Source organism: Saccopteryx leptura, chromosome 1, assembly GCF_036850995.1.
Source record: "Saccopteryx leptura isolate mSacLep1 chromosome 1, mSacLep1_pri_phased_curated, whole genome shotgun sequence".
Classification (NCBI taxonomy): Eukaryota; Metazoa; Chordata; class Mammalia; order Chiroptera; family Emballonuridae; genus Saccopteryx; species Saccopteryx leptura.
Genome location: NC_089503.1, coordinates 179,485,656 through 179,509,583, shown reverse-complemented (window position 1 = coordinate 179,509,583; position 23,928 = coordinate 179,485,656). Strand labels below are relative to the sequence as shown.

The 23,928-nt window shown below is 43.3% G+C and overlaps 2 protein-coding genes across 4 annotated transcripts in view; one reads left to right on the top strand and one right to left on the bottom strand.

Annotated features, from left to right (window-relative positions):
- The window catches only part of ADSS2 (adenylosuccinate synthase 2), a 76,178-nt gene that overhangs the window by 8,268 nt on the left and 43,982 nt on the right, over nucleotides 1–23,928 (bottom strand). Inside the window, exon 13 of one of the 3 annotated variants that reach the window (XM_066381825.1) lies at nucleotides 21,374–21,631. The exons of 1 other annotated variant lie outside the window; for it this stretch is intronic. In XM_066381825.1, coding sequence (XP_066237922.1) covers nucleotides 21,624–21,631 — 8 coding nt within the window. In that variant the 3' untranslated portion in view covers nucleotides 21,374–21,623. Of the gene's footprint in view, nucleotides 1–21,373; nucleotides 22,503–23,928 lie in introns of those variants that run through there. One more of the 3 variants, XM_066381815.1, reaches the window with a different exon arrangement.
- SPMIP3 (sperm microtubule inner protein 3) lies at nucleotides 1,949–16,448 on the top strand. Its single transcript, XM_066361508.1, has 4 exons — nucleotides 1,949–2,004; nucleotides 9,667–9,762; nucleotides 12,049–12,221; nucleotides 16,360–16,448. The coding sequence occupies exons 1-4, from the start codon at nucleotides 1,949–1,951 to the stop codon at nucleotides 16,446–16,448; spliced, it is 414 nt and encodes a 137-aa protein (XP_066217605.1).

The following is a 23,928-nucleotide window of genomic DNA, read 5'->3' as shown; positions in this document are numbered from 1 at the left end:
GCTCTGGAAGAATTTTGTCTGGGGCACATGAGGAAGAATCTTCTATTAAGGCAACTAAAAATGAATATATATATATATATATATATATATATACACACACACACACACATATACATGTATATATATATATATATATATATATATATATATATATATATATATATATTTTTTTTTTTTTTTTGCATTTTTCCAAAGCTGGAAATGGGGAGGCAGTCAGACAGACTCCCGCATGCGCCTGACCGGGATCCATCTGGCATGCCCACCAGGGGGCGATGCTCTGCCCATCTGGGGCGTTGCTCTGTTGCATCCCATTCTAGCACCTGAGGCAGAGGCCACAGAGCCATCCTCAGCGTCCAGGCCATCTTTGCTCCAATGGAGCCTTGGCTGCAGGAGGGGAAGAGAGAGACAGAGAGGAAGGAGAGGGGGAGGGGTGGAGAAGCAGATGGGAGCTTCTCCTGTGTGCCCTGGCCGGGAATCGAACCCGGGACTCTGCACGCCAGGCTGACGCTCTACCACTGAGCCAATCGGCCAGGGCCTGAATATATATTTTAAAGGAGATGAAAGTTGTATCATTCATGGCACAGAGAACAAATGTTGTGCAGTGTTGGCTGTGAGTATGGGAATGACAGCAAGTTGAACGTGTGTTCATTGTTCTCACACTCAGATTTGGTATATGGACCTATTTTTTTATTTTTAAATTAAAAATATTAGGGTGACATTGGTCGTAAAAGCTGACTCTTGGAGTTGCTTACAAATCTATTTCTTCCAATTGACTAAAATAAAACATCCTGACATACCTTATTGCACACTACATTTTCTTTCTTTCTTTTTTTTTAATCCTTTTTTATTACACCTCAGGGCAGGCTGAATCCTCATACATTTTCTTATATGTCTAAGAGATGGTAACTAACCACAGAGAATGGGATTTGGTATCCCCAATATACAACATAGAGGAATTCTATAACTATGCCCGGTAACAGGTCTGTGACCACTCCCAAACAGTCTTCTAAGCATTCTGGGAGCTTGGCTTAGATCCAAAGTGTGTTGTTATTTGCTCCCATGAAAATGTTTTTGTGGCATGGCTGAAGCATGGCAGCTGGGTGGATTCATTCCCTGTGGTGCTGATTCAGAATTTCTAGGCACTGAGCAATCACTCCACCATCAAAGGCGCACTTGGCACTGTCTTTGTTAGGAGCACAAGTGTCCTGAATATCTTGCATTCTTCTCTACAGCCTGCCACTGCTAGTGAACTAAAACTCCAGCCATCACAGAGCTCCATTGTATTGACTCAGATTTTCTCTTTTTCTTTCTAATGACAAAACTTATGCTGATTAGTTTATAAAACTTTGAAGATGGATGTCATTTTTTCCTTTTTATTTAATTTACTGGAGGGTGACAATGGTTAACAAAATTATAGATTTCAGGTGCACAATTCTACACACTATCTACAAATATACTGTTTGTTGTGTTCAGCACCCCAAGTTAAGTCTCCATCCATCACCATTTATCCTCCCCCCACCATCCTCCGCCACCCCCCCACCTACCCCCTCCTTAGCCCCCCCTCACGCTCCTTCCCTCTGGTAGTCATCACACTGTTGTCTGTGTCCATGAGGGTTTTTTTTCTTTCTTTTTTTCTTTTTGCTCAATCCCTCCGTTTCCCTCATTGAGCCCCCCTGATAATCCTCTACTTTCAAGGACTTTGTATTCCCTGGCTGGACAGCTCGGTTGGTTAGAACATCGTCCTGAAGCTCAGAGGTTGCCAGTTCAATCCCCAGTCAGGGCACATACAGGAACAGCTCAATGTTTCTCTTTCTCTCTGTCTCTCTCAAATCAATAAATAATAAAATAAGATAAGAAGGACTTTGTAGGACTTGATAGCTCATACCTGGAAATGTGTATAAACTTGCCATGTGAACCTTAATGTTTTTTCCCCAGAATCTCATTCATCATGACTACCATCCAGCTACGAGAATTTGTTGACCGCCACCTGGTGATCCCACCCTGGTACGTTTCCCCAGGGGCACACAGGCACCTGGGGAGTAGGCATTGCTCACCACACTGCTCTGTGAAGGACAGCCAGCTTCTGCCAGAAGGTTCTAGTGACGTTTCTTTGGGTTTAGTTGTAAAAAAAGAAAAAACTATATATCCCACACTCATGGCAGAATCCAAGCAAAGAGGCAACTCCAAATTCCTGGAAGACTGAAGGGTACTGGTTTTTGGTGGTGACTGTCTTTAGCAAGAAGGGACCCCTTTACTCTGCTTGGAATCAAACAAACCACTCCTATGCTTCTGCCAAATGGGAGGTGACTGCACAGACAGAAGCTAGGGACAAGTTTATTCTTTCTCCAATTTCATTTGTGACCCAGGAATAGCAAGTCCTAACAGATTTTATTGGACCAAATTCATCTTGCTGAGAGAGATTGTGTAACAGTCTGTAAACCCTAACCCCACCCTCCCCTCACCTCCCGCTCTGGGATCTGCAGAGATTTAAAAGCTCTGAAAGGGGCAGGAACCCTTACAAAGTGAGTGACTTGGGGTCAGCCTCCTGAAGCACCATTCCCTTTGTGGTTTTGAGCAAGACTCATGTTTATTCTAGTAATTGGTTAATTTTAACAGTATTCAATCAACAAAGATAAGTTCTGATGCTTCCAGAAATGACTGGAGAAGGAAGGGGAGTAAGGGAAGGATTCTTGGCTCCTAGATATTTTAAGAACTCCCTTTCAGAGATAATATGGAACCTATCTTTTCCTCTCCAAAATCTATAAAAGGAGGGCACAGGGTGGGTTCCAGTATCTCCTGATTTTGTCTCCCCACAAGTGTTTGGTTTTTCTATGTATGTTTGAAATCCCTTCTGCCCAAGATTGGATGTATTTAACTATAGTCTCATCTTCTGGGGAAAATGGAAACAAACTTCCCTTTGTGGAAGCTGCCTGGGGCCCAGTGGAACCAAGTCAGTCACTGGTCCTGGCCTGAGCCAGCCCATGGGGAGCTGGAGGGTCTGGGTGGGACTTTGTGCGAAAGACACCCAAGTCCCAAGGCTGGGCTGGAGTCAGTCCTCTGTGTTCATCCATCAGAGCCCCACGAGGAGGCACACCATCTGAGCCAGACCGGGTGCCCGCCCCACCTTCAGGACTCCTGGTGGACCAGGCCTTTGTCTACTTTCTGCCTTCCCTGCCTTGAAAACAATAGTGGGTCCAATCCATCAGCAAGTTCCTCAATCCTGCCTCCAGGATAGATCTCCCATGGGAGTGATTTTCACCATCTCCATTGACAACACTTGGTCCAGACCACCATGGCCTCTCCCCTGTTGATCTACACCAACCACCACTCTTGTCCTCCTGCAATCCATTCTCTAGATTGAGCTTCATGGAATATAAACTGGATCAAAGCCACCCCCCTTACATGAAGCCCTGCAATCATTGCATTTTGCATCAAATCCAAACTCGTTGCCAGGGCCTAAAAAGCTTTACATAAACTAGCCTGCTTGCCTGACCTGTGGTGGCACAGTGGATAAAGCGTCAACCTGGAAATGATAAGGTCGCCGGTTCAAAACCCTGGGCTTGCCTGGTCAAGGCACATATGGGAGTTGATGCTTTCTGCTCCTCCCCACCCCCTCTCCCCTCTCTATAATGAATAAACTGGCCTGCCCATCTACAAAGCCCCATTGTCTTTCTTCTGTTCCTTCCATAGGCCATGCTCTTTTATACCTCAAGGCTTTTGGACATGTTCTTTCTCCCCCACCCTGGCCTGTCCTGTCTTACCTGGCCCTCTGTCACCCAGCAGGGCTTAGCTTGTTGTCAACTGCTCAGAGAGCTATTCCTCAATAAAGAAGGTCTTCTTCCATCCACCTCTCCAACTGTGTTATTTTCCATCTACACCCTTTTTGGAAACAGGTCCCCGTGGTCCTTATCACAATTATTTTATTTCTTGTTTGTCTCACCCACTGGAATAATAGTGAATACTCATGTAGCTCTTATTCTGTGCCAAGCACTGTCCTAAGTTCATATTAACATATTTTATCTTCACAACAATTGCGAGGTGCAGAGTAGGAGGCACACCTGAGGCACAGAGTGGTTAAGTGACATCTCAAGATCCCACAGCTGATTGTAATTGGCAGAGGTAGGATTTGAACCCACTGGCCTGGCTCCAACATCTGGGCTCTTGATCCCTGAACTTTACTGCACTTCCTGGCTCTCTCCCCCAGGGTGGGCTTGTTTGCCTCTCTACAACCTACCCTCCCCACCTCTGCCTAGCTGATTGTCATACATGCCAGGCCCTATGCACATTTGTATGGAAAAAAAGTGAAAATGAAAGATTAAATGAGAAAAATCATTCTGTCATTTCTTTGTGGTTTGGCTTCCCGGGGACTAACAGTATTTGGAGAAGAGCCACCTTCCCACATAAGCCTTTATCCAATCCATTCTTAACTGCCTAACTAGTTTACCAGGGAAAACTGAATTACAAACCACTAGGGGCATCAAATAAAAAGAAATATTAAATGGTTCACAATAGTGACCACACAGAATTTTCATGATAAGAATTATACTAGATACAAATGTTAAGTTGTCCTAACCCCAAGCTACAGGCCTGTCACTCAGGGGTAGGGCTGGGTAGGGTTTGGGGAGCCCCAGATGCTCCAGAGTCACTTAAAATGCTGTGGGAGATGACAAAACAAAGAATTTGTGTCAGACTCCAACAGATTTGTAAAACATTGATTTTGAAGCTGTCTCTAAAAGATCAAGAGGCAGCTCTTGGGTCAGCTCAGCACCAGGCATAGACAGGATGTCTTAGTCAGCAAGGACATGCACAGATGTCTCATTGATTCTCATGTAATCATTTACTGATGAGGAAACTGAATCCCTCTTTGTCCTCGAGGGGGAGGGGATGCCATGCAGACAGTTGACTCTAGGAAACCGAGGGTCCCAGCATGGGGTTTTTCATCTTTTGTACTTACCAGCTCGTGTCCTTACTGAGTTATTCTCCCTGATCCTCTGTTTCCTGACTGTTAGTTGCCTGAATATGGCTTTCCTTACCAGATGATAAATTCTTGAGTGGAAAAAGAATATTTGTCATCACTGTACCCCTAGCACACTGCAAAGACATGTTTTATTGAGTGCGTTTATTGAATACATTTTATTGAACAAATGCATAAGTGTTTACTTTATTTACTTAAAAGCAGCTTCCAGCTAATACTGCTGTGTCTTTATTTCTTTTCCTACTCCGTTGGTACATTATGTCTACTTCCTCTCTGCCCGTAAGTCAGGGCATTGCAGAGTTTGTACAAAAACAGCACTGAACTCTTCTGGAAAAAAAGTAATTATATGTATATATAGATGGTTTTGGATGCAACATGGAGTTTGGACAACTGGGTTTGATTCATGGCTCTGGCTTTTACTAGCCAGGTAATATTTAGAAAGTGCACTTAACCTCTCTTAGCCTTAGTCATCTCTTCTATATCCAGGTGTTAATATTTACCTGGCAAAATGGCCATGAGAATTAGATGAGATCATCCCTGTAGAGCAGGAGGCACAGACATGACAGAGAATTGCATAGTCACAATAACACAGCTACCTCTGGCCATGGGGCCAGGTTCCTGAGGGATCAACATCCTGACTCGCCTGTGCATATTGAATTTTGTCTGCGCCTGAGCCCAGATCCTGCTCCGGTTACATTCACTCTTCCCAGGCACAGGCTTGCTCTTGTCTGAACTGAACACATCACTTCAAAGAGCCGAGCTGTCCAGGCCGTGTAAATAATGTATGGTAAGACAGACACAGGTGGGCTCCTGTTCCCGTCTGAGGATAAAGAGAGGGAGCTGGTTCCAGAATCTTGAAAGCCGAGTCAATCGAATGGGTGGGAGCAGAGTCCGGGAGGGCTCCTTGGCTAGGACTGCATTGCTGGCACGTGCTCTTCTCATCATCTATCAATTTTCCCATACCGACCCCATCTTGGGAGAGGCCAGGTGCTGACTGACATGCCAGACTAGGCATTTCCCCTTAGGAGGTAAAAATTCTCTTCCCAAAACTGATGTTTTCACCTCTTCATTGGAAGCCACATAGGAGTAGTTAGAAAGTCTACCCAAGGAGTTGGAGGTGAAGTGTCCCATTCATCATCCCCCAAGCCTGCTTCTCCACCCAGCCCACCCCCAACACCCAACTGCTTACACACGTCCCCACTCTCCGTTCCTGAGCCAAAACCTGCCAAGAGACATTCTCAAGGGACTGATGGCAGAGCGTGTCACCTGGTGCCGGTGACGGGCTCCTCCATCCTCACAACAACTTGCACAGACTGTTTCTAAGGAGCAGTGCTCGGGTTGCTACCTGTTCTCAGCAGGTGTTTGTTGTGTACCTGCCCATGAAGAGTCCATGGTCAAAGCACAGCCTACTGCAAACAGCACAGCAGCATGAGCAGCCAGTGTGGCTGTGGAACCCCACTGGAGTCTAACAAACTGTGGTGTGGCCCTGGGGTAATCATATCCAAGGCTTAGGTAATGCTCCGGAAACTGGATGAGCGCCTATGAGAGCCCGGTCTCCCACTGCCATGCACTCAGAAATGCCATTTGTTACCTAGTATTGTGCCAGTTTCTCTCTCTCCTGATGACTTAATCCCCCACTGGTATTTACTATCCAGAGCTCAGTCATATGATCCCCGCCATTGAGCAGGCCCAGACAGCCTGCGGTTTGTCTGAAAAGCAGAGCTCTCTGAGTCCTGTTTGAATAGACAGACAGACCCACCCGACTCACAGCACTTGCCTTTCATACTATCAATAGTTAGACACTGAGGACCCCACTGGTCCCCACATGCTCCACTCTGATCCCATCTCTGTCTAAGTCTTGACTTCTGGAATTGTCCTCACATGGAATCACTTCCCCATCCTATTCCCTGCTCAAACCCTACACAATCCTTCCCTCTTCTCAGCCCATTACCTTTACTCAGGTCACTATTTCAGCAAACAAAGAGCATTCAGAGAAGAAGAGCTGCTTCTTGAGTCAGCTAGAAGCTAGGAGGGTACGCAGAGTAGATTATATACATTTAGTAAATGATGTTTGGACTGAAGGCATAGTTTAAGTTTCCATTCATCACTGAACACATATTGGTGAGCTACTTTATGCAAAACTAGTTACTACTTTTCTACTGACTCTTCCCTTTGCTTTTTTTTTTTTTTTTTTTTTTTTTTGTATTTTTCTGAAGCTGGAAACGGGAAGAGACAGTCAGACAGACTCCCGCATGCGCCCGACTGGGATCCACCCGGCATGCCCACCAGGGGCGATGCTCTGCCCACCAGGAGGCGATGCTCTGCCCTCTCCGGGGCGTCGCTCTGCCGCGACCAGAGCCACTCTAGCGCCTGGGGCAGAGGCCAAGGAGCCATCCCCAGCGCCCGAGCCATCTTTGCTCCAATGGAGCCTCGCTGCGGGAGGGGAAGAGAGAGACAGAGAGGAAGGAGAGGGGGAGGGGTGGAGAAGCAGATGGGCACTTCTCCTATGTGCCCTGGCCGGGAATCGAACCCGGGTCCCCCGCACGCCAGGCTGACGCTTTACCGCTGAGCCAACCGGCCAGGGCCCCTTTGAATTCTTATGGCACTTACTGAATGCTCAGAATCTGTGAAAGGTCCCAAAAAATCGCCCATATCACAAAGTCTATATAAAGGCATCCTTCCAACAACAGCCACCTTCCTGTGTTCCCTCGCCTGGGGAATGACATCATTCCCAATGCCTGAAGTGTAAGACTTGTTGGACAGCTCCCTGTCTTTGACCTCAGTCCTTTCTCCAGTGTATCCCCACTCAGTCCCCTGCTCTCCATCCCCCGTTCCAACACATCATAGCTCAGAGCTTCACCGTGTCCCACATAAGTCACTATACTCAGTTCTAGATCAGTCTTTCTACTTCTAGTCAGACTGTCCTCAAATTTGTTTTCCACTGTCACCAGCAAATATCTATCTAAAAATAAAAATTGTATTGTCATTCATCTTCTTTTTAAATCCTACAAAGATTACCTAATTCAGTGGTTATCAACCTTTCAGACACAACACCCCATTTTTTATTTTACAACAAATGTTTTATATTGTCCCTACTACTCTTAGAAAGGTAATCTATCAATAACAGAATCCAACTACACATAATTTTAAAATATCCATAGGATGCTCAACTCTAATGTAATAAAAAAAATAATTAATTCATTCTAAAGTGAGATGTATTTCTAAATATAAGATCAGGTACCACTACTCCCCAACCTCGTCTCCCCAGACACTGCTGCATTTCAGCTGTAAACACCTGTCTCTTCTTCCTGCGCCCTGGAAGTACTTCCTGCCATCCTCCACCTCATTCACTCTTGTTTGTGTTTCAAACCTTCCTCCCAACCCAGCAACCCAGGTTCACAAGACCATCACAGTGCTTTTTCATTTTTAGCCCCTCTGTATTTATCAGTTTTCTTTAAATTTATTGTGGAAGTTTGTAAATATATCAAAAGTAGAAAAAATACTATTAAAAAAAGCCCATGGGGCCTGACCTGTGGTGGCACAGTGGAAAAAGCGTCGACCTGGAACATTGAGGTTGCCGGTTCGAAACCTTGGGCTTGCCTGGTCAAGGCACATATGGGAGTTGATGTTTCCTGCTCCTCCCCCCTTCTCTCTCTCTCTCTCTCTCTCTCTCTCTCCTCTCTCTCTAAAAATCAATCAATAAAATATTTAAAAAATAATAATAAAAGCCCATGTTCCAATTCCCACTTTTCAACAATTAGCAACATTTGCCCCACTGGTTTTAAATATAGACTTACTCTTTTTCTCTCTGATATTTTGAACCTATTACCTGACACATCAAATATTTCCTTATGATTCCTGAAAACTGAATTCTGAAAAATGGATAAAAAAATACTTCTGTCAAAAAAGAAGTCCAAGGGCCTACAGCACAGAGAATAGAGTCAATAATATTGTGATAACTAGGTATATGGTACCGGCTGCAAACTGAACTTAATCGGGGAGGATAACTTCATAAATTATACAAATGTCTAATCACTATGCTGGTACACCTGAAACTCATAATATTTCATGTCAACTGTAATTGAAATAGATAAAATAAAAGTAAGTCTTGGCCCTGGCCGGTTGGCTCAGCGGTAGAGCGTCGGCCTGGCGTGCGGGGGACCCGGGTTCGATTCCCGGCCAGGGCACATAGGAGAAGTGCCCATTTGCTTCTCCACCCCCCCCACCCTTCTTCTCTGTCTCTCTCTTCCCTTCCCGCAGCCAAGGCTCCATTGGAGCAAAGATGGCCCGGGTGCTGGGGATGGCTCCTTGGCCTCTGCCCCAGGTGCTAGAGTGGCTCTGGTCGTGGCAGAGCGACCCCCCGGAGGGGTGGAGCATCGCCCCCTGGTGGGCAGAGCGTTGCCCCTGGTGGGCGTGCCGGGTGGATCCCAGTCGGGCGCATGCGGGAGTCTGACTGTCTCTCCCCGTTTCCAGCTTCAGAAAAATAAAAAAAAAAAAAAAAAAAAAAAGTAAGTCTTGAAATAAAAAAAAATATTTAATTAAGAGTTAAAAAAAAAAAGTCCAAGGAGTTCTGTGCCAGGAAATGGGAACAAAGACCAAGTATCCTTTTTTATAATTCTTACACCGGAGCTGGCATTCTTCCGTAAAGAACTAACTTTGATTTTTTTCTCGCCTCTTCCTTTCTCTGCCAGCACGTCCACTGTTCGTCCTGGAAGGGACCACCAAGGCTATCTCCCTGGGCAGCTGGCCAGGGTCTATTTTGATCACGGGGTAAAGAGATCTCCCAGGTGAGACGCCTCCCTAAGTCTTCATTTTCAAAAATGACACTGAAGTTAGAATGATACATTTTTTTAAAGTGGGGAATCGCATTTTGTAATAATAAAACTGAGAACAATAATAATGATTGTTTTTTAATGGAAAAAAAATTTTTGGAAGAAAATACACCCAACTGTCAACAACAATTATTTATGAGTGGTGACATTCTTGGCATTTATATTTTATTTTTTGCTTATTTTCCAGATTTTCTCTAGTAAATATATATTACCTTTATAATCAGCAATAAATTTGAAATTCTATTATATTATCTAGAAAACACTATGAGTTTGGAGTTTCAACTTAGTCAAATAATTTAACCTTCTTAAGTCTCCATTTCATTCTAAGTAAAAATACAAATTTATCCTAAATGTTTGTCTTTAAGGATATAATTTTAACAACAACAATAAAAAAAAGATACTTTGATGCAGTATTCTAGTTTTTAGAGACTGGAAACCACAGTAGTTAAAAGCAGCAACTTGAGTAAATTATGACATGTCTACTCTTGGGCAATTTTCATTCCTTCTCTGAGTCTGTTTTATTATCTATTAAATTAAATAATTGATATAAAATTCCAGAGCATCGTAGGCACTCAAAATATGATTGCTATTATTTTGAATTCATCTGGTATGTTTTACAAATTTCTCTTTTTCTCTTAATCACCTTTGATATAGTCAACCCTGATTACCTTTCATGCAAAGACAAGAGAGCCATAGCATCTATAAAGTAGTACAGAGTCTAAACTGAATAGATGATCTAACTGGAAGTAGTTGTAGAGGTCATTCTGATCCAATTAGATGAGTAAGATGCCGCCCAGAGAAGTGAGATGTCTCACCTGAGGTCCAGTTGGGTTGGTATAAAAGCTAAGACTGGAATCTATCCACATTTTCTGACTCCCAGTTAAAAGCCCTTTGTTCCAACTCAAATACACACTTACGTTAAACTCTTGTTAGGGTTGTGTCCTCTGCCAGAAGATAGATAAGAAAGGAAAGGACAGACCTCCACAGCCAGAGCTGAGCATGGCCAGCCCCCCAAAGCACTCTCCACGTTGTTCTGTGGACTCTGGCAAGTCCCTCAACTCCAGCACCCTGCACCTAACTGTCAGCCCTCGGACCACAGGGCGGCTCAGGTCAAGGGAACCCTGACCTACTTGGCTCTGACAAGACTTGTGCCTGCCCAAGATTAGCCTTAAGGGGAAAACTTGGTGCAAATATCAATCAGTGATTTTATTAAGCTTCTAGTTAAGAACAAGAAGGGGGGGGGGGGGAGCCAAAAATAAAGATTTTTTTAAATTCAAAAAACAGGATATAATGCAGTCCTTTGGACCAATCTTAACTTCAGTTTTTGTAGTCATAGTATAACTTGAGAGGTTGCTAATGGCTTACCCTCTCCAGATATAGTCCTCTACCAACTTAATATTTTCAGCATTAGAGTCCCTCCTTTGAGTGAAAGCCTTGTCTTTTCAAATGACACTGATGTATAACTTGAAAATGGACAATATTCTGGTTCTATACAAATACCCAAAGCAAAGGCAGTCCAGCAGGAGTAGATAGATCTAGGACCAATCACCAGGGTCAGTCAGTGGCACAAAAGGTACTAGACTGATAGTGATGGTCACACAGAACCCAAACTTACAAGATGCTACTGACATGTCCACCAGACAACTGATGTTTTGATTGACAGTGGGCAACATGGTTTTGTAATGACAGGAGTGTTCCTGCCCACCATTTAAAATACCACTTTAAAGGACCAAGTACCTATTAAGCATGAAATAAGAGCAAGTCGAAGATATGGGTGCGAATTCCTGGTGCTTCCCACAACAGAGCACCTATCCACAACGGAGCAGTTCTTCTCCACCCAGCACCTCTTCCCGGTCCTGAACTTTGGCACACATATGATCAGACTACATATACTCTTGCTGTCTTTGATCATCAGTCACACTATTCTATTTCTGTTAACACACTCTCTCTTTAAAGAAGGCACATCACAATCAAGCTTTTACCTGAGTGTGTAAACAATGCATTAGGACTAAGCAGTTTCAGTCACCTTGTTTAAGTATGATTAATCACTGTGATACAATCAAGAAAGACTACATCTTCCTACTAAATAATAGGAGTTAGATGTCTCTAAATCTCACCCAACACTCAATATTTTTACATCTCTAGCAGCTCACCTCATCTATTTTATAATTTTAAATGCATCTGTTTATTAGAACATTGCCTCGACAGGGTATTCAGCAAGCCATTTCTATTTTCATTTAGACCTCTTATAGACTTGGCAATGCCACCCAAGAGAAAAAGACAATGTCAGCCTCAATTAGACCAACGATCTCTTGTTCAATATATTGGTTTTCGAAGATATTCAAAGCCTGCCGAGTCATGGTATAAAGAAACTACTTACCTAAGGGACTACTCTCTGCCATTTTACAAGATTGGTAAGTCAAGTCAATTGCTCTCCCCCTTTGAGATCAACCTTGCCTGCACCCCAGAGTAGCGACTGTCATGAGCTTGCTGGCTCAGTGTGTCTGGGCCCAGTCACGTGGGGACAGGGGTGTGCACATGTCCAGGTGCAGGAAGAATTCAGAGGGCTTTCCCAAGGGCTGGGCTGCTTCCTCCTTCCCTAGCTCCCTGTGTAGACTTCAAGCATGAAAATGCAATAACAGCCTGAACAGGCAGTGGCACAGTGGATAGAGCATTGGACTGGGATGCAGAGGACCCAGGTTCGAGACCCCGAGGTCTCCAGCTTGAGTGTGGGCTCATCTGGTTTGAGCAAAGCTCACTAGGTTGGACCCAAGGTCGCTGGCTGCAGAAAGGGGTTACTCAGTCTGCTGAAGGCCCATGGTCAAGGCACATATGAGAAAGCAATCGATGAACTAAGGTGTCGCAACGAAAAACTGATTGATGCTTCTCATCTCTCTCCGTTTCTGTTTGTCTGTCCCTATCTCTCTGTCTCTGTAAAAAAAAAAAAAATGCAATAACATCCTTGATAGGAAGCAGGTTCAAGTCTGATCATTCCTCATGGAGCCCGTTGTCACATATTGCTGAGGAAACTTCCTCATTCTTTTTAAAATGCCTTCATGACCATTACTTGACAAGTGAGGCATCTTTCAAAAATTCTAAATTCCCTATGTTGTGTTTCTCTATGTGGCAGAATGTGCGAGAATGTGACGGACCCTGTATTCCTGTCATCATCGATGCTTTGGGTTTGAGTGAGTGGGATGAATTAGTTCAGTGACAGACTTTCTAAGTGAATACAGCCCACCCTTTCTGGTTCTGTCACACTGAGGCCGGCAAGTATTAGGTCCTCATCACAACTCTCGGAGCAAAGTGTTTCATCTTCCCTGTTTTCCAGCCAGGGACACCGGGTTGCAGAGACTGTTAATTAACTAGCCCCACACCACACTGCAGGGGGCAGGAGAAGTAGGGTGCAGACCCGGGACATTTCAGACACAGACCCAACTCTGTGCTTCACCTTGAAGCTATACTGCCCCTTCACTACTGATTGTTGCTTGTGCCACCATTTCCTTAGGACTTTTCTTTAGAGTGAATCATTTTCTATTCTTTAAGGCCAGTAGCCACGGCCACCATCACAGCCACCTGGCCCATGCAGGTTTGCATTTGATTCGGACAGATGAATTAGCTTTAATCCTAGCTTGCACCCAGCAGGCAAGAAATACACACAGTGGGAAAACACTTCCCTTTCCTTTCAGGGCTCCCAAAGCCACTGATTTATCCGAGTTTTCCTAGGATTAAAGGTTTGTACCTCACCAGCCTTATTCACCTGTTCCCCATCTCCTTCTCTCTACACAAACTGGCTTCTCCTTCACCACTCCACCATCTTGCCTGCTTCTCCTCTCCTCCACGTGGCCTTTCTCTGCTCTCTCCCAGCATGGGCTCCTCTGCCCCATTTTATAGTGTAGAAATCAAAACCTTTAATCCAATATACAAACAAAGAAGTCTCTGATACAAAGTCACTTACCTGAGACATAACAGGATTCTTCATGAGAGTGTACCACCCCACATCGTGCAACAGTCAAGGATGTGGGGAAAGCTGTTTTGAAGATCTTAGTATTTAAAGGGTGGGAAAGGCTTAGTCTTAAAAACTAAGCCTTAGGCCAGGGGTCGGGAACCTATGGCTCGCGAGCCAGATGTGGCTCTTTTGATGACTGCATCTGGTTTGCAGACAAATCTTTAATTAAAAAAATAACGTTAAAAATATAAAACATTGTCATGTATTACAATCCATTCATTCCCTACCGCTCATGTTCATGGTTGCGGGTGGCTGGAGCCAATCACAGCTGTCCTCTGGGACAACACCAAATTTTTATTGGATAATGCATAATGTACACTGGTCGTTGTATGGCTCTCATGGAATTACATTTTAAAATATGTGGCGTTCATGGCTCTCTCAGCCAAAAAGGTTCCCAACCTTTTTGCCTTAGGCTATAACCACCCTGCCTGCTTACAGCCTGTCCCCCACACCCAATGCAAACTATAAGCGAGCAAACATATATATCATATTTACAAATGTATTTGACCAACAATTCACTTTTTTAAAAAAATAAGAAAACTTCGGAGAAGGAAGAGGAGTGGGGAAGAAACTTCTCTTCCTTCTTTCCTCCCCTGAGGGAAGATCCCAGCCAGAACGCAGGGCTTGGACTCAGGTCCCAAAGGGACAGCAGACAACTGCAATCAGGAAGAGTGGGACCCGGGTAGGACCAGGCAGACCTGAACCAGGGTGGGGGTGGCAGTAGACAAAGCTGCAATGGCTCCGGAGATTGACAGGTGGAGTTGGGAGGAGAGGTTTTACGAGCCAGCCAGCCAGCGAGCAAGCAGGGCAAAGCTGGGTTCTGGGAAGGTCTAAGCTGAGAAGGGAGGGAGCTGGGGGAAGGGAAGTAGCTGGGGGCTGCGATAGGTCATTTAGGGAAGGAGGAGCTAGGAGGAAGTGCAGGTGGTAGCAGTTGGGGTCCCATAGGAGGGAGGCCTTCGGAAGGTCACATTCTAGGAAGCTGGTGTGGGGTGGGGCATAGGCCACAGCTGAAGAACAGGTGAGGCTTGGGAGAACTGAAGCTGCCAGGGGCCCAGGAGGGTTGTAAGGGAGAGGTGGTCAGGAGTCAACGGAGCTCCTGTGCCCACAGAACTGGCTCAGTGGCTTGTCCTTTTGAAACTGACCCAGTATGAAATCTGTTTCCTTTACATGCAAGAATCTAGGTGGAACTCTGGATTCCAAAGTGATAGCAAACAAGACCTTTCTTACAATCTCTCTGCTATAGGGGAATCCTGTTATAAAGACAGAGACAAAAGGTTTTCTCCCTTGCTTATTATAGAAGACAAGTGCTAATTCTTTCTAAACTTATAGAACCAGGTGAATGTTTAGCAAAGCAGTTAAATATTTACCATCTACATGTCCCTAGCATCAAGCCGGGGGCCACGGGAGGAGGGGAAAGAGAGTCCAGGCTGTGAACTCAGCCACAGGGAGCTCACGATCTAATTGGGAAGATGAGGCAACACAGAACGATTAAGTACCAAGCAGAGAGCTAACGTTGGAAGCTAAGATTGCTGGGGCCTACACCTGCCAGGAAAGCAGCAGGTATTTGTGGGGACTGAGCTGGGCCTTGATGGATGCAATGTGCATGGTGGGGAAGAAACGGGGACACCACAGATGGGGACACTGCACTTAGGGGCACTGGATGAGGACAAGGATGTGAAGTTTAGAGGGGATGGTTTCTGTGCACTAGGAGTTTAAGGACTGCTTCCAGGGATGGCAGTTCTTGTCTACTCTCCAAATGTTATCCGTCCTTAATATCAAGAAATGTGTATTTCTTTAAATGCCATTGAAGTGATATAGGAGGCGGACTAGAACTGTGCACAGATTAGGGACTTAGGAGCCTGATGATCCTGGGACAAATGTGGGCTCCTCCTCTTCCATTTAATTGGGGCAAATTAACCTCTTTGAGATGGTGGTAATATCAGTGGGCCCCTGAGGGTTACTGTGAATATTAGTTAATATAAGCAAGCCATGTAATACAATGCATAGCACTGTACGTAGTAAGTGCTGTCACAATGCTACCATTGAAACACTTTGGTCTTTGGTGCATTGAGCATAGATGCAATGATTGCTGTATCCCATCCAAGTCCCTCCCCCATAAACCCTTATCTGCAGATACGCAGAACTGTTAGTAATTCTAGACAAGAGGTTGTAAGATCTGAGGGAACTCCAATGGGTATGAATCTAGGGATGGTAACAAGTGCAGTCTGATACAGAGAGGATATACAGTGGCCCATTTATAATGTAAGGTTTAAAGGGTTTGGGGGTGTTCTAGAATTAGGATGTCAAAATGCAAATTTATGTCATTTACATTTTTGCATAATTCAATAATATGAATCAGAGATTGAGCCACATAAGCAACCCTTTGACTAAGTCCTTTTCTTACACATCTGTTCAACATATTCCTTTGCCTTAAACCTCCTAGGTTTTTTGTTATCATACACAATTGTGGATGAAATGGCAGGGAGTTAAAATTTAAGCAAAAGTAGTCATAAAAGAAATCATTAATTTGTTTTCAATTCCAGATTGGAACCAGAAATTAGCCACAGTTTCATCGAATCCTGGACCACTTGCTTCACCACCAGAGTTCTACTGTTGTCAAGAGTGGCACTGACATAAAGGCTTTTAAACTAAATAAGTATGGCAGCGTTTGACTAAAACAATGTCCCCTCCTAGTGATCAATGTTAACCATTTGATATATACCCTCATAGATTTCGTCGTTTAGACCAACAAATACATAGTTCTAAATTTTCTTCCTCCCTCCTCTATGCCCTCCAAATGGTACCTAACACACTATAGACAACTTATGTTTATGTCTCAACATGTCCTGGTCATCTTCATAATCAATGTCTAGATCTAACCCAATGTTTTTAAAGGTTTCATAGACCATGGTATGCTGTTAATGGACACTCATGTGCTTCCAATTATATAATTATTTGTGAAATAGAGCTGCTTTGTGTGTATGCATGTGCTAGCAGGCGTCCCCAAACTACGGCCTGCGGGCCGCATGTGGCCCTGAGGCCATTTATCTGGCCCCCCGCCGCACTCCCGGAAGGGGCACCTCTTTCATTGGTGGTCACTGAGAGGAGCACTGTATGTGGCGGCCCTCCAACGGTCTGAGGGACAGTGAACTGGCCCCCTGTGTAAAAAGTTTGGGGACCTCTGTGCTAGAGGAATGGTTGGTGGGTGTGATTTGCAAATACAAATTGTAACAGAAATTGCCAACCTGCTTCCCCCCAAATTATAGTAATTCACTCCTGCTATTAGTATACAAAAGTGCCTATTTCTCCCTATCCTTGGTAGCACTGGTTTTATTTTTTGTATTTTCTGATTTTACTCTTCTTATTTACCAATCTGAGAGATAAAATGTGGTAGCATTGTGTTAACTTAAATTTTCCTGTCTATTGGGGGAGGTGAATGCCTTTTCATATTTGAGGCCTTTCACACGAATTTTTCTGGGGATTGACTTATGGTATATATTACTTTCCCATCTTTCTGTTAGTTATCATATTCTTTTGTGGCAGCTCTTTGTGTATTAGGAATATGTGTTGAAATATTTTTTTCCCAAGTTCCTTTCACCCAAGTCTTTTATATATATATATATATATATATATATATATATATATATATATATATATATATATTTTTTTTTTTTTTTTTTTTTTTTTTTTTTTTTTTTTTCTGAAGCTGGAAATGGGGAGAGACAGTCAGACAGACTCCCGCATGCGCCCGACCGAGATCCGCATGGTACGCCCACCAGGGGCTACGCTCTGCCCACCAGGGGGCAATGCTCTGCCCCTCCGGGGTGTCGCTCTGCCGCAACCAGAGCCACTCTAGCGCCTGGGGCAGAGGCCAAGGAGCCATCCCCAGCGCCCGGGCCATCTTTGCTCCAATGGAGCCTTGGCTGCAGGAGGGGAAGAGAGAGACAGAGAGGAAGGAGGGGGGGTGGAGAAGCAAATGGGCGCCTCCCCCATGTGCCCTGGCCGGGAATCGAACCCGGGTCCCCCGCACGCCAGGCTGACGCTCCACCACTGAGCCAACCGGCCAGGGCCTCACCCAAGTCTTTTAAATTTTTTTTATTTATTCATTTTAGAGAGGTGGGGGAGAGAAAGAAAGACAAGGGAAGAAGCAGGAAGTATCAACTCCCATATGTGCAAGCCCAGGTTTCAAAATAGCAACGTCAGCGTTCCAGGTCAACATTTTATCCACAAGCCAGGCCAGGTTTTTTTAAAAAAAAACTTTGTTCATGTATTTTAAAAACTTTTAATCTGGTCATATCTGTTCATTTGTCTTGTTTTAGGGTTTCTGAGTTCCCGCCTTTCAAGTTACGCCTAAGATTACATAGATAAGTAATGTTCATGAAAACTTTTATAATTTATATTTTTATATTACCTAAAATTCATATTTTATAGACATGGTTGGCTATCATTTATGTTTTCAATGCAATAAAGTGCCATTTTTAGTTCATATTAAGTTCCCATATATGTTGCATCTATCTTTGGAATGTTTCTAATCCATTTCCTTTGTGTTTGTTCTTTCCCATGACAATATCATACTTTGATTATAGTAGTTAACTCTGGTCAGGAAAAATCTCTGCTCTCAACATTCTTTTTTCAAAAATGTCTTAGGAATTCTTGCACATTCCTTTTTCCACCTATACTTCAATTTAATTTGTTCAGTTACAGAGAACCCCATGACAATTTGAACCAGAATGGCATTAAATTCAATCATTTGTAGGACTGGCACTGCCATCCAACTATATTAATCAATTGACATATACAAAATACATATAATATATAGTATAAATAGGCCCTCTCTCCATTGACAGATCTTGTTCTGCTATCTAGAGTGTATGTTTTGGGTATGTGACAGAGACAGAGAGAGAGCCAGAGAGGGACAGATAGGGACAGAAAGACAGGAAGGAGAGAGATGAGAAGCATCAATTCTTTTTTGTGGCTCCTTAGTCTCCTTAGTTGTTCATTGATTGCTTTCTTGTATGTGCCTTGATCAGGGGGCTGCAGCAGAGTGAGTGACCCCTTGCTCAAGCCAGTGACCTTGGGCTCAAGCCAGCAACCCTGCACTCAAGCCGATGAGCCTACGCTCAAGCCAGTGACCTTGGGGTTTGAACCTGGGTCCTCTATGTCCCAGTCCAATACTCTATCCACTGCGCCACTGCCTGGTCAGCCTAGAGTGTATGTTTTTTGTTTCAGCAATTTCTCTGTACTTGCATTATGCCTCCTTAAGCGCATATAATTTTGGCCTACAGCCCTCTTCTTCTCATACAAAACCTGTTTTGGTTGTTTGGCTCAATCTGCCTCCAGTTTCTTATCCCACAACAGGTTCACCAGCCCCTTGCTCAAGCTGTTTAACATGCCATCCCTATTACAATACATTTCAGTTAGCTGAGTACTTCTCACAAGCACATACCCAGTATCTAGCAGAATCTCACATATAGTAGACTCCGTTACCTATATTTTTAGATATAGTTCATTTTCTGCAGTTTCAGTTACCCATGATCAACAGCGGTCTGAAAATATTAAATGGAAAATTCTAGAAATAAACAATGTATAAATTTTAAATTGCACCCATTCTGAATAGCATAATGATACCTCACACCATAACCACTCCATCTGCAGATCATCCCCATTTCAGCGTGTCCACCTCACCTTATCTCGTCACACGGGCACGTGACATCTCACATCGCCACGGGGGGGGGGGGGGTCCACAATACAATGAGATATGTTGTGAGATAGACCATATTTACACTACTTTTATTACAGTATGTTGTGATAATTGTTCTATTTTACTATTAGTTATTCTTTTTTTTTTTTTAATTTTTTTTTATTTATTTATTCATTTTAGAGAGGAGAGAGAGAGAGAGAGAGAGGAGAGACAGAAAGAGAGAAGGGAGGGAGGAGCTGGAAGCATCAACTCCCATATGTGCCTTGACCAGGCAAGCCCAGGTTTTGAACCGGTGACCTCAGCATTTCCAGGTCGACGCTTTATCCACTGCACCACCACAGGTCAGGCACTATTAGTTATTCTTGACCTCTTACTGTGACTAATACATAAATAAAACTTTATTATGGCTTTGTATATGTAAAGGAAAAAACATAGTATATAAATTGTTCGGTATTATTGTGATTTCAGGTACCCTTTAGGGGTCTTAGAACATGTCCCCTATAGATAAAGGGAAGACTACTGCATATACTTATTCATAAAGATTAATTTAATAGTTATCTATTATTTTAAAGACTGAACTATATCTAAAAATCAGATCCTCTCTCTTAACCAATTTAAAACTTTATTTATTTATTATTATTATTATTTTAATCTTTCTTGAAGCTGGAAACGGGGAGAGACAGTCAGACTCTCGCATGCACCCGACCGGGATTCACCCGGCATGCCCACCAGGGGCGATGCTCTGCCCCTCCGGGGCATCGCTCTGCCGCGACCAGAGCCACTCTAGCGCCTGGGGCAGAGGCCAAGGAGCCATCCCCAGCGCCCGGGCCATCTTTGCTCCAATGGAGCCTCGGCTGCGGGAGAGGAAGAGAGAGACAGAGAGGAAGGAGGGGGGGGGGGGTGGAGAAGTAAATGGACGCTTCTCCTATATGCCCTGGCCGGGAATCGAACCCGGGTCCCCCGCACGCCAGGCCGACGCTTTTCCGCTGAGCCAACCAGCCAGGGCCAAAACTTTATTTATTTTTTAACTTTATTTATTTATTCATTTTAGAGAGGAGAGAGAGAGATAGAAGGAGGGAGGAGCCGGAAGCATCAATTCTCCTATATGCTTTGACCAGGCAAGTCCAGGGTTTCAAACTAATGACCTCAGCATTTCAGGTCGAAGCTTTATCCATTGCACCACCACAGGTCAGGCTCTCTTAACCAATTTAATCAGCAAACATTTCCCTCTTAAAGAGAAAAGGGAAAAAATCACTCAAACTGGCCAAAAATGAATAAATATCAACATCAATGGAAGAGTTACACTTTTTTGGTAAAAAAAGTAAAAGCACTCCTGACTCAAAGAATGGATTCTTTATATCTCTGTCTGGACCATTGCTAAACATAGGTTTAAATAAGGAAATGCTTACAACCAGATAGGAATTCGGACTTAACACACTTCTAACGAAGCTTTAATCTCTGGGTAGCTAATCTAATTGAAGTTCAAGTGGAAAGATAAAAGAGGAAGGAGAAATAAAAGCTCATTCAACTTCCATTAGGATAAATAAAAATGATATATTCAGTATAGATTATTGTTTTTATATAAAGTTCATTATTGATCATTAGTGGGTTTGTAGGGTTATCTGTACTAGCCTTTTATTTAACTCCAACACGGCGCTCTTATTTTAAAATTTTTCTCAATCGAAGAATAAAAACATATGTAGTAAAGATAAAAAAGATCTGGATGTCTTCAAAGATACTGTTTCTGATCTCTCTCCACCTTATTCCACATCCTGCAGGGATAAAGCTCCCTCTTATATATATATATATCAGTGTTACCATTACTTCTCTTCGCAGAACAAAAACAACACACAAAGTCTACTAGAAATATCTGGTTCTTTTTAATTAGCTATTGATGGTATAATAAAATAAATTTAAATGGCACCTAATTTAAACATTTGAAATAATTCACTGAAGGATAATCTAACACAGTATGCTAAGCCTAATTGTTAAAATAACAACTCTTTATTTTTCCCAAGAGAAATAAAGGCATGACCAACAATTTGGATTCATTTGGACACTTACAGTTGATTTTGTAGGCGTACTGGCAGGCACAATGTTGAAAGATCAATCCACTAGATTTAGAAATAATGGTAAGATAAAATAGGAAAGCTATACATTTCAGAGTTAATATCTTGAAATTAAAGAAAATATATTCACCAAATATCACAATAGATCTTTTAATGACTTTTTTTTTTTTAACAGTAAGAGTATTGTTTAGGAACACTTTTTTTCTTTGGACATTTAATTAAATGTTCAATGTATTAAATAATTTATAGAGAGAAATAAGTATTGTGTTCTGTACAAATTAAAGGACCCAAGAATATATACCCTCCCCCACCAAAGCTCAAATTTGCAATGGTCTCAGCAGATTTAAGCCGTTACAATTTAAACAGAATTTATAGCATTACAAAAGTTTACAGAACTCTTCTCTTATCATTTTTTCTAAGAACTCCTCTTTTATCATTTTTTTTCTAACAGCAGAGATTACAATGACAGAATGATCAGAATGTAAAAATATTTGTGCAAAACTGCATTAATTGTTCTTACCATTTAACAGAGATAAAACCTATGAACACACACAATGACAATAATAAAGGAAAGCTACGCTGAAAAGAACTCTACTCTAGATTTCAAACAACATGGATGATACAAGTACTAAATGTGGAAGAGGATGTGGCACCATGAGCAGCAGGAGCAACAGAGGGTCTCGGTCCCCAGGCTGCCGGAGCCGGTACCCACGCCAGCCGGCCGCGGAAAGACTGCAAACGACTGTAGGGCTTAACAACGCACGTCAATGTCTTTGTTTTTGAAGTTGGTAGATCATAAATGACATATTTTAGGAAGTCTTTTCTCCCTTCTCAAGGAGTGTTTCCTGCATCACTGGAAATCCTTAGAAAAGCTGAATCATAGACTCTCTGGATTTCCCTACGCCAATCCATTTAACTGGGAGTGGGAGGGGAAAAGTGTAGGAACAGCATTAATTCACTTCGAATATTTGACCTCTGGGATCACAGATCCCCCACTTCTATCACTGCCCCCATTTAACTTTCCTTCAGTGCCTTTTGTCACCTTTTGTTCTACTGTTAGCAGACTGCCAATTTGTGGACTATTGGAATGTGCACTGAGATCCAGCACAGGGCATTACCATTTCCTGGGTTTTTTTGTTTGTTTGTTTTTTCCATTTCCTGTTTTAACTGTGTATTTATAATTCCTCAATTCCTAGTAATTAGGATATGGACCAATAATTAGGCCCAAACTAGCAGAAACCTAAAGAGCCATTGATCAAGTCCCCAGTAACTAGGAGAGATAACGACCTTTTGACAAATGGATGATGGTATCATTGTAACTCTCAATCTCAGAAAATTAGAAATATCCAGAAGAGAATACTGTTGTAACTTGCAGCCTCAGGAACTACCTACTGCATGAGTCTATGGACACCTCTAATCACCTGAACCCCATGGGTAAATCTTACGGTATTTTATAGATGTCATTGTTAAAATCACTGTTGCTTATATTTCAAAAAATGTTGACTAAGAGGAGTGAGTTTACTGAATTTGACATCAGGCTAGAAGGTACGGCTTTTACCATGGAAAACAAGATTCATATTTGAGATGAACCACAATACAAAACCAGCATAGGTTATATGGAGGATACCTCCCCACCACACTTTACTTTCTGTCTCTCAAATCTCCCTCAGTGCAAATAAAAGGGGAAAAGCAATGTGTTATAAGAAAGACTTCACATAACTAGTCACAGCCATATTTTTTTTTTTTTTTTGTATTTTTCTGAAGCTGGAAATGGGGAGAGACAGTCAGACAGACTCCCGCATGCACCCGACCGGGATCCACCTGGCACGCCCACCAGGGGGCGATGCTCTGCACCTCCAGGGCGTCGCTCTGCCACGACCAGAGCCACTCTAGCGCCTGGGGCAGAGGCCAAGGAGCCATCCCCAGCGCCCGGGCCATCTTTGCTCCAATGGAGCCTTGGCTGCGGGAGGGGAAGAGAGAGACAGAGAGGAAGGAGGGGGGGGGTGGAGAAGCAAATGGGCGCTTCTCCTATGTGCCCTGGCCGGGAATCGAACCCGGGCCCCCCGCACGCCAGGCCGACGCTCTACCGCTGAGCTAACCGGCCAGGGCTAGTCACAGCCATATTTGGTTATGCCTAATTCCCTGGCCAGCTTACATTTGTTTTTTAATCAAGAAGTTCTAGTCTTTATTCTTCTCTTGTGTTTTTTCAAACTAGATTTCCCATTTTCTGTACCTATGATTTCTTAATTTCTATTTAAGAAACTCCCCTCTCAAGGGTGGTTTAACTCCAAATGAAAAACCACAGACCACTTTTGGTGGTAATGAAGATATAAAAGGAATTG